This window comes from Lipotes vexillifer, unplaced genomic scaffold, assembly GCF_000442215.2.
Source record: "Lipotes vexillifer unplaced genomic scaffold, Lipotes_vexillifer_v1.1 scaffold109, whole genome shotgun sequence".
Taxonomy (NCBI): domain Eukaryota; kingdom Metazoa; phylum Chordata; class Mammalia; order Artiodactyla; family Lipotidae; genus Lipotes; species Lipotes vexillifer.
This window is the reverse complement of record NW_006790015.1, coordinates 103,492-114,787: the sequence shown is the minus strand read 5'-3', so window position 1 is coordinate 114,787 and position 11,296 is coordinate 103,492. Positions and strand designations below refer to the sequence as shown.

The window sequence follows — 11,296 nt, the reverse complement described above, 5'->3', positions numbered from 1 at the left end:
AGGAATTTCTCATGGAACCTGGCAAAACAGACCTCTTTTCTGTTTATAACTGAACACAAAAACCAAGATGTACTGAGAGGAAAAACACCCCATCACAGCCCTCCTGAGTTAGTCACACAGATGTCCAAAGAAGATCATACGAACAAACCAAATTCTTGCCTAGCAGACAGAGTCCTAGAGATTTATTTCCTAGTTACTTTCCTACATCTTAACATATTCGAACAATAAAAGCTCTTCTCCAAAACAGCCCTTGAAAGTTAAAAAGGCAGAGAGAGTTTTCAGGACAAAGACTTCTCACCTCATTTGCTAGCTTTAGGTCAAGTGTTTAAGGGTTCTCCTACCCCAAACCTGGGCTCTAACTTCACAGAAGCCCACAGGTGGGATGATAACAAGTACCGACAAGTCTGTCGGACCTAAGCCTTCAGACCCAGATGCAGCCCCTAAAGCAGGGCTCTGCCCGGGGCCAAGGCTGCTTCCCTGTGATGCTGTCCCATCACCTGGACCGTGTCCTCACCCGGGGCAGCTGGTCCCACTGTTCTTTGTTCTTCATCTCTTCTTGCACTTCGTGGATCCGCTTCAAAGACTCCAGGCTTTCATCGAGCAAAAATGTTGTGTCGTTTATCAGCATGTTTATATAGCGGACAAACTGCTTCCCGGAACTAAAAAGGCAATTACACGGTACATGGTCACACATTTCCCTGGAGTGGAGGCGCAGCTCCGGTGCTGCAGCCCCACATCTCCTGAGACCTTGTTATTCTTCTACATTAATTGATAAGCTCATCCCACCGATGTGCTACAGCACGGTTCCCGAGAGCCAAGTCCTAACATTCTAGAGTTCTGCGAGCAAATTCCCTTGGTAGCTCAAATTTGGCAACAGTGGCGGTATTTACACCCTGAACGACCAGCAAATGCTGACTTCCCCCCCCCTCCAGAGAGTGGATTTACCAGCACTCCCCAGCTCATTCCCTCAATAATTTTAAGTAGAGAAAACACTCTTCCAGACTAGAAAAGAAAATATGCTTAAACTCCCCAACATATAAGGAAAGCACAAATACCCACATATAAGAGACAAGAGAACTTCCGATACAGTTCTTCTTTATTATAAAGAAAGACAGGGTGAAAAAAAAGTGGAAGCTGTAATACTCATAAAGTAGGATATTAACATACTTTATGGAAACGGAAGTTTCCAATCTCTGGAACTGTCCTGCATATCCTATTATAATGGAGGGACTTACTGGTGAGCTGAGATGGATTGGCCCACCTGTTAGACTCTGTATCTGCCAGATTAGTAGAGAAAAGAGGAGTTAAACTTCAGGATCTACTGCTGGGTGACTAGAGGGCAGTGAGCCCATGCCGGGGGTGCGGGGAAGAGAAGTTCCTGTGAACAAGGGCAGAGGCCTGGATTTCAGGAACATGGGAAGTTCAGGAATGAACACTCCTAATTAGCACCAGGCAGATCAAGCTGTGGGCCTGCCTGGTCTCCTAAGCTCACGCCAAGCTTTTTATGTTGGAATGTAATTCTGACGACAAGAGCAGTTCATGGAGATAACTAACTTAGAGAGGTTACTCTGCAGAAAGGTGTCTCGCAAATGGCTGCTCCACTGGTCATACTTATACTGTGGACTAGTAACTCAGTAAACAAGTGACAGCTAGGCTTGATCCAAGACTGAACATGGGTTGCAAAAGATCCAAGGAGATGGGATAAAATTTCTTCTGAAGAATAATTCAAGAGTTCAATATTTTCACCTACCTTTCTATGTGAAGCACCTTTCTTTTTAAAGTAACTTAGATGGAATTACTAATGTCCAGGTTTAAGTAGTCACCGAAATTTCAGGTTGGTAATGAAAAGCCCTTAATCGAGGTCTAGGGCCTCACTACAAAGAACGTCACTTCAAGTGACAGTCTTACCCTATCTGCTTCTGAATCTGAAGTTCTCCTTACATTTCTAACTCTAAAGCTTGATATCATATTCAAGAGCACCGTAAGATCTCATTTCAGGCATTCTGCACATTCATTTAATACTGTAATCAGGAAACACCAAAAACCACAACACACCATTTCAGAAGTTATAGATTCTTTCTCTACGTATACCATGCCCACAGTATCTTGAAAAATCTAAAGTTCAGCAATGTCTGTCAAGCACAGAGATTTAGGTAACCATACTCACATTTAGCAGTACCATCTGGAAAACTTAAGGGAGGCTGAGACCAAGCAAACAGTCAACAAGAACCCAGCTGTGAGTTTTTAAGCGGCCACTCTACCTGTGATTTGCAAGAGAGCAAGCTGTGACGTTAGGGGCCCAATACTCACTTGAACTCCTCCATAAAGGTGCCATGGTGAGCTATATTTTGCCAAAGGCTTTTAAAAATGGTGCTAATATGATAGCGAATGGTGAACTTGTCATAGAACTCGCTGGTGGCTCCGGTATGCTCAACATCTAAAGAAGAAAGACAAGGGACTGAAGCATGTGTACTTTCTTCCCTTTCTAAAAGCAGTTATTGCTGCTACAATGTCACTGAATGAATAATACAAATCTGCAAAATCACAGATGTGGTAAAATTTTGTCTATATCTCACATGGAAGGCAGAAGAGAAATTACGAGGTGGTTTTGAAGACAAAAGTTTCACAACGAAGGTCTGGCAATGACACAATAACAAAAGGAACTGGGCTGGGAAAATAGCTTGGCAACACCCATGACCAGAATCTGAATTCTCATAACTCCCCCAATTTTCTTACTAATTTATAGAAATTCAATAGAACTTTAAATGAGTATCCCTGAGCAGGAAAAAAATTGGGTTAAGTTTTATTAAGGGCCACATACCTACTAAATGTGACTATTATTTTAACTACTTTTGTATAAGTGATGTTCTAAAAGTAGAGAAAAGCACAGTAAATCTCTATGCACTCATCATTCATTTACCAATTACCATCATCCATGTATCTTTTTACATGGAACAAAGATCAAACTTAGTTATCCAAAAGACACACAGCTTAAGCATGAGAAATTCCTGAATTCATGACAAATCTTAAAAAGAAGGAAAACTGTCAGGTAAAGACAGTAGGACTCAAGGAAAAGATAAAAGGCACCCTATAAATGCTGGTGGGGATGAACAGACAATTTTACAAAATGTATCTCAAGCCATCAGTATGCCCATCTTTCTGACCCACCAATTCTATTCAAGAAAACACATGTTCAAAGACTGATCTCCAAGGATACTCATTAAAGTACTATTTATATGAAAAAAATATAAATAATCCAAGTGCCCAACAGAGAACACAAAAAAGGTATTTGTGATATATTAAGTGAAAACCACAGGCTACCAAACCAAATATACAGTTTGGGTCCAATCATATTAAAAAATACACACACACTCACACACATGATATACAAATTGACTGGAAAGATACAGAGCAAAATGTTATCAGATTCTCTCTGAGTGCAGAGATTATCAATGATTTTTATTTTCTTTTTGCTATTTTCTATATTTGCCAATGAACAGTTTCTTGGGATTAAAAAGGAAAGTAGTTATTTAAAGATAAAAGGAATAAGCTAAGACCTATGGTACAAAGATCTAAAAGCACTTACATATATTCATTAGGTCAACCTTTCTTTAAGCTGAACTGTCATTTTATTAACTGTATAAAAGTGTGAACTAAAGCGTGGAGGGCTGATTTAGCAGAGTCCACAGGAGAACACCGGGGGCTGGCAAAGAGCCTCGTCAAGGCTCTAAATGGCTCATAACACCTGTACAGTATCCTGAACAGAGCAGAGGCTAAGTAATGACCGTTAACTTACTACCCATCAATATACATCTCTCCCAACATTAAAAAAAAATTCATTCCTAATGTTCCCTCAAAACTGCATCAGCCCAAGTTCTAATTCTCAAGTCCCAGTTCTAAGAGGCCTGCAATGAACTATCCCTGGTAGTTGCTCCCCCATCATGAGTCTTCTTGCTTGATTCACTAGGCTGCCCGGGCCTCAGGGCCTTTACACTTGCTGTCCTCACTGTCTGCACACTGTGGCTGAGATCTGCTTATTGTTCCCTCTTGGGTCTCATTTTCAACATTACTCCAAAGTCATCTCCTCAGAGACCTCCCCTGACTATGCTTCTTAAAGCAGCACCAGGCCTTCCTCACACACTCACTCTCTGGAATTACCTCATTTATGGGTTCAGTGTCTGTCTCCCAGCTAGGGTGCCTGACTGGTGATGGCGGGGATTTGGGGTCCTCACCGCTAGGCCCTGGCAGCAACACCAAAGCTGACCCGCAGTAGGAGCTCCGTACGTATTTGTTGAATTAGTGATCGAATCTACTTGGGCTAACGCTGGCTTTGCTGATTCAGATCAGCGTGGGGAAGAGAACAGTCTTGAAGGTAAGTCTTGGTTATCAGTGTTCTTCCTGGTTCTGAGGAGCCAAGTTTTGAGAGCTGGTCCTTAAGGCACTGACTGCTGTGGTACAAATAAAATACTCTTATTTTTGAAACTCAGTTTTATTTTTGGAACAAACATTTGATCATAAGTACTGTCTAAGCTAGAATACCCTCTCTGGGGTGTAAAAGAGGAGCCTGTTCCAGAGATCAATCCTCTAATTCATGTCTGAGAGTCAGCCGTGCTCAGGAGTCAGGACCTCAGTCAGCAGGACTTAACATGGATTTGATGGACACGTGGGGAGTGTCCACCACGCCCGAGGCAGGGCTCCCTTGGCGCGGGGCCCGTGGTAACTAGAGGAGCATGTGTGCTAATGCCCGGCTGCTGAGGCTGCTGCCACTCACTGGCTGTTTACCTTCAGCAAGCTTCTTGACCTTTCTAAGCTGCAGTTTCCTCATTCGTAAAATGGAGATATTTATAGCACCCATCTTGAGGACTGCTGTGTGGATTTAGTGAAAGGATTAGTAAATGTTCAATAAGCAGTGGCTATTATTAGCATGGGTATCATCTAATACCCATGGACCACCACAGAGGTGGTCCAGGGCCAGAGGGCACACTGCTTGGTGGCAAGGGGGAAAGGAAAAACAACACCCGCCCACCAGCTCCTGGAATCTTACCGGTGGGGGGCCCCCCAGGCCCAGCACTGGTCTCACAGGCAAGAGGCCCAGCCCTGTTCTTTATACCAAAGCCACAGTGACAGGCCCAGGGCACTATCTGAGTACAAAATGCACTTAACTAAAAAAAAATTTTTTTAATACTAACAATGCATGTTTACTGTAGAATAATTAAGATGTTCAGATAATTAAAAAAAAACAAAACCCAAACTACCCACAGTTCTACCATTCATAAATAACCAATTCACTGTTAATATTTTGGCATATATTCTCCCATACTTTTTTCTGTAATAAATATATGTGTACCAAAACGTGGTCATACTTGACATATTGTTCCATTACATGGCATTTTCTTTACTTTTTATTACTTAACCACGTACTGTAAATAACACACTATTTTTCATGGTTCACATAGACCCACCGTATGGATACACTATAATTTACTTAACTGACCCACAACTGGCAGGAATTTAGGTTGTTTTTAATACTCTCACTGTACCGCATTATAAATACTAACACAGTGAATGCTGTTATAAACATTTACAGACATTTATATTTATTCCCACAGAATCGATTACTATGAATGAAGTTTACATGTAAGAGGATGTACTCATTATTTAGCTGCTGTCTCTCAGCCCCAAATCCACCAATTTTTTTTTTTAAAAGACACTTATTTATTTCTTTCTTTGGTCGCACCGGGTCTTAGTTGCGGCACTGGGCTCCTTAGTTGCGGTATGTAACTCTTAGGTGCGGCACGCACGTGGGATCTAGTTCCCTGACCAGGGATCAAACCCGGGCCCTTGCATTGGGAGGATGGAGTCTCAACCACTGGGCCACCAGGGAGGTCCCCCCAAATCCACCCTTTATACTTGGCTTTGCGATACTGACGCTGGGACTCTTAAGTTTCCCTTTGCCAGCTGGCCCCCTGTTAGGCTCGCCAACAGGGGGCGCTGCAGGGGAGCTGGAAAACTGAAGAAGGGACTTGGACCTCCGTTGGCTTGCTGCTCCCATCATGGACTCTCCAGCCCAGCAGCAGCAGCTGGCTTGTTTCCAGCTTTGTTCCACACTCGCAGGACCAGGAATCCCACATGCCCTCAGAGACACCAGCACCAGCTGGCCAGCATGCTTCCTCAGGCCTGGGTCCCAGTTCTGTCTCAGCACTGATTTGAGGCACTAGAATCCCATAACCCCAGCCTTTTCCCTTGGTTCCCCCAGCCCTAGGGACAGATGATGGCTGCTCCCTGCACCGACAATCTGTACTACTCCAGTGCTCCTTATTTGCCTTTTCTGTCTTCCACTACCTATTTCACCAGTTCCTTATGTTAAATTCTCTCTCTTAAACTAACCGGCAGGTTATCCTAACTGGGCCTTGACTGATATGGAAGATAAAAGGCTTTGGTGTGGACTCCGCCAATCTGCCTCCCAGAAAGGCTTTACCAACTTACATTCTTAGAGAGTTTCATAGCACTAATTCTAGACACGAGCTACGGAGGAGATGAAACAGACTTTTGCAGGTTCGTTTATTTCCATACAACCATATTAGCACTAGGTATTCCCATCTTAAAAATAAATTTAACAGGTGAAAAGAGGTACCTCATCATTATTTTAAGAAATGCAGAATTACCTTCAATTCAGGTAAGCCTGACAGGGGCAAGGGACCATACAAGGTCCCGTCCTGTACACGGGTGATGCACCACTTGTACCTGGAATGGCCTGTGGTCCTCTCCTACTAGGGCTGAGAGGTAAGAGGAGGACAGGAGAGCCAAGCGGGGGACTTTTACCCAGGAGTGTTCTGCTGTTGACAAGGTGAGCATGTTAACAAAACTTCAAGAGGCCTGCATACCTGTTTAGGTTTAAGAGGATACAGGCAGGCTTGGGGAAGGAGAGAAACTCCCAGTAGGTGACATAAGATAATAGTGACAAAGGGGAAAGGAGGTAGACAGGTTCTTGAGCCTCAGAAGCACACACAGAGAGATGTCAGCACCAGCCCAAAATAAGCAGGAGCAGGTCTTGGTCTACAGGGAAGGGGGTGGTTGTCATTGAACACAGAGGAATCCTCAAACCGCTGCTGCCGCTGTGAACAACAATGGACTGTGCTCTGGGAGGCTGGTGTTTCTTCTAAGAGCATGGCGAGTACATTCTGCTAAATGGGTGCCCAGAACGTGCCAGGTTCAGTAGAAGATAAGAAGACAGACAAGGGCTTCCTTGATGGTGCAGTGGTTAAGAATCCACCTGCCAATGCAGGGGACACAGGTTCGAGCCCTGGTCCGGGAAGATCCCACATGCCGTGGAACCACTAAGCCCACGTGCCACAACTACTGAGCCTGCATGATCCACAACTACTGAGCCCATAAGCCACAACTACTGAAGTCTGTGTGCCTAGAGCCTGTGCTCCGCAACAAGAGAAGCCACTGCAATGAGAAGCCCGCGCACCGCAATGAAGAATAGCCCCCGCTTGCCGTAGCTAGAGAAAGCCTGCGCGCAGCAACGAACACCCAACACAGCCAAAAATAAATAAATTAATTAATTTAAAAAAAGACAGACAACACACTTCCTCTCCTGAGAAATATACAAACTGGAGGGAAAATGTTCCATCTGTATAATCCTGTGCCTTTGGTAGAGAACAGGTGAATGCAACCCCTAAGTAACAGGCTTTATGAAAACACATTTGTGGTTCAAAAGCTAAATTAAAAATGAAAATTTGGAATACAATTCAACCAGAAGAGGAAGACCTCCTTGCAGAGTGTCTGATACATTCTCAGTCTTGTTCACCAGTGTCACCTAGCACCTAGAACAGTGCCTGGCAAATAGTAGGCATTGGATGAACGTACAGAATTAGTCAATGAGTGAAGACTCTCAGAGATCCTGATTCCGTTGGTTTGAGTGGGATCTCCAAGAATAAGCATTTTTAACAAGCTCCTGGTTTCACCCAGTTTTGAAACTCTGGGTTATAGGACAGTGTTGCAAAACTAATGTTGTAAGTTAAAAGCTAAAATGACCCAGGTAGTTTCAGATAAAAACACCAACTTGATCTCAGTGTTACCCATCTGACTTTCAATGGATCTCACTGAATCATCAGGGACTTAGTATACAGAGTGGTCAGTGTAATATTTCCACTACTCAGGGGAAAAATAACCAACAGTTTATGCTTTGCTGGCAGTGTGTTAGTGGGTCGTACTTATAAGCCGATGTCAGAATATTAGGTAACGGGTTTAGGACAACTTCAGCCACTGGCTTTAGACGACCTTGCCCAGCTGTGCACATCAGGAACCTACCTGTATAAAACTTCATCAGGGAAGGGACCAACAGCTTGGTGGAGAGAGGATGGTTCTCAATCATTTCAAAAAACTTCTGGGTCCGTGGCTGAACAGCAGGGTTAGTCATAAACATGACTTCTACGAGTTTGGCCACCAGATATGGATTTCGGATGTAGTTCTGGTTACACAACATCACAACGAGGAACATCACAATATCCTGAGTACAGGGCTCATAAAGCACCTGAGGAGAGTATCTGAAGAGAGGTGAGAGGAACAGGTAGTAAAGCTCTGAAAAAACACGGGTGGATGCTGGTGTCATTAGGCAAGGAAGGGGACGAATAGGTCTAGGAGCCAGGACACGGAATTCCCTTTAACTTGCTGAGTTTAAGGTGACTATCCCCATTATAGCTAGGTAGATTTAAAACCCATTGCGTCTATTGGCCATAGCATGTTATATTAACTTATGTTTTAGAAAATAAACCAAAGGTATGATTAAATCGTAGGTGAATTTTACAGAAGATCTTCACGACCAAGAAGACTTTAAAAAATATTTTGATGGAGCTGTTTTCACTTTTTCCAAGTTCAAATATTGGTTATAAACTCAACCTATTTCTTTGTAAGCGTTCTCTAATTTTACAATTGAGAAAAATTCTGGTACAAAATAGCGAGGTGGGTATTTCTGGCTTTTGAATGTTCACTCAGATATTTATAAACGGTTTTCTCCTTGTTTCTCAGACATACAATTCGACTCACTTTTCACAGAGCACATTATTACCAGCACTGTAAATCCTCCTCTGTCTTGAGTTATTATTGGAATTGGCTGGATGCCACAGCCGGATTTATTTTTCCAGTCTCCAGGCAGCATTCGGTTAAAGCAGTGGCATAAGATGGAGGCTCATAATGTAATGTACATATTACATATAAACACATATTAGAGCTATGTAACATGTGAATGGGACTTACTGTACAATAAAAAATAAAAATTCAGCAACATCTTCTACATAAAACTCAGGCAATGCTGCAAATACCTTGGGGACATCTGAACTTAAAGGCAGTGTGACACTGTCAAAGAGAAAAAGTACAGGTTACAAAATGAAATCATGACACATCAAACTACAAGGAATATTATACTACCGTCATAAGAAAGTGTTTCATTTGGAAAAAAGCTCTCATTCTATAACAGAACTATGTAAACAGTACACAGGCAAAGAAACTACAATCAGAAATGAACAGGGAATAATGAAGACAGGGAGAGGCTAGGGTGGACGAGAAACATTTTTGTTTTTCCTCTTCTTGATTTTTATTTACTGCATTAAGATTAGTGCAATAAATGTGAAGGAAATAAAAGGGTCATGTTTGGCCATTTTATGGAACTCAAACTGTTTGAGACAACAGAGCTACACATGTACTTTAAATACTATTGGGTTGGCCAAAAAGTGCCTTCGCTTTTTAAGTAAAAATAAAAGACACATTTTTCATTTTCACCAAGAACTTTATTGAACCTCTTCACCCTTTTGATCCACTACCTTCTGCCATTTTTCAGGCAACTTCATAATTCCATCTTCCCAAAACTTTTTATCTTTTTGAGCAAAGAAAAGAACTGTTCCAGGTCCCTTTTACAGTCTTCCAGGGAACTGAAATTTTTTCCATTAAGAGAATTTTGTAAAGACCGAAATAAATTCAAATCCAAAGGTGCAATGTCTGGTGAATACGGCAGATGAATCAGAACTTCCCAGCCAAGCTGTAACAGTTTTTGCCTGGTCATCAAAGAAACATGCGGTCTTGTGTTATCCTGATGGAAGATTATGCGTTTTCTGTTGACTAATTCTGGACACTTTTTATCGAGTGCTGCTTTCAGTTGATCTAACTGGGAGCAGTACTTGTTGGAATTAATCGTTTGGTTTTCCAGAAGGAGCTCATGATAGAGGACTCCCTTCCAGTCCCACCATATACACAACATCACCTTCTTTGGATGAAGACCGGCCTTTGGTGTGGTTGGTGGTGGTCCATTTCGCTTGCCCCATGATCTCTTCCATTCCACATTACTGCACAGTATCCACTTTTCATTGTCCGTCACAATTTGTTTTAAAAACAGAACATTTTCATTACATTTAAGTAGAGAATGGCATTTGGAAATACAGTCAAGAAGGTTTTTTCTGCTTAACTTATGTGGAATCCAAACATCAAAGCAATTAACATAACCAGATTGGTGCAAATTATTTCCAACGCTTGATTTGGATATTTTGAGTATGCGGCTATCTCCCACGTGGTATAACATTGATTGTTCTCAGTTAATGTCTTGATTGATCTCTATCAGCTTCAACTGGTCTGTCCGACCGTGGAGTGTCATCCAGTGAGAAATCTCCAGCACGAAACTTCACAAACCACTTCCGACAACATTCGATCAGTCGCAGCACCTTCTCCATACACTGCACCAATCTTTTTTTGCGTTTCAGCTGTGCTTTTACCTTTCTTGAAATAAAGGATAATATGCTGAAAATGTGACTTTTTTCCTTCCATCTTCAATATTAAAATGGCTACACAAAAATTCACCAATTTTGATGTCTTTTTTTAAATGCACGCTGATATGACAGCTGTCACATACAGCCTAATAAAATTGTTTCGAATGAAGTTAAAGACAACTAAGTGCTACTAGAGCCATCTCATGGGAAAAACTGAACAAACCTTTTGGCCAACCCAATGTTTTCTACTCTTGCAGGGGGCTTGGGCCAACCTCACCAACACTGGTGAGCCTGAGATTTCATAATAACCATAAAATAATAACAAATAAAACAAAAATGGCTGCCTGGAGGAGCTGTCCAGGTGATGATAAAGAGACCAAGAATGGGGCTTCCCTGGTGGCGCAGTGGTTGAGAGTCCGCCTGCCGATGCAGGGGACACGGGTTCGTGCCCCGGTCCGGGAAGATCCCACATGCCGCGGAGCAGCTGGGCCCGTGAGCCGTGGCCGCTGAGCCTGCGCGTCCGGAGCCTGTGCTCC

The 11,296-nt window shown here is 42.7% G+C and overlaps 1 protein-coding gene across 2 annotated transcripts in view; it reads right to left on the bottom strand.

The window, feature by feature from the left end:
- UBE4B (ubiquitination factor E4B) overlaps positions 1-11,296 on the bottom strand; it is a 110,924-nt gene that overhangs the window by 17,267 nt on the left and 82,361 nt on the right. For both annotated transcript variants that reach the window (XM_007463139.1, XM_007463140.1), the window contains exons 19-22: positions 9,262-9,360; positions 8,317-8,552; positions 2,311-2,437; positions 515-659 (exon numbers count right to left, since the gene is read on the bottom strand). In XM_007463139.1, the coding sequence (XP_007463201.1) occupies positions 515-659; positions 2,311-2,437; positions 8,317-8,552; positions 9,262-9,360 (607 nt within the window). The remainder of the gene's footprint in view (positions 1-514; positions 660-2,310; positions 2,438-8,316; positions 8,553-9,261; positions 9,361-11,296) is intronic.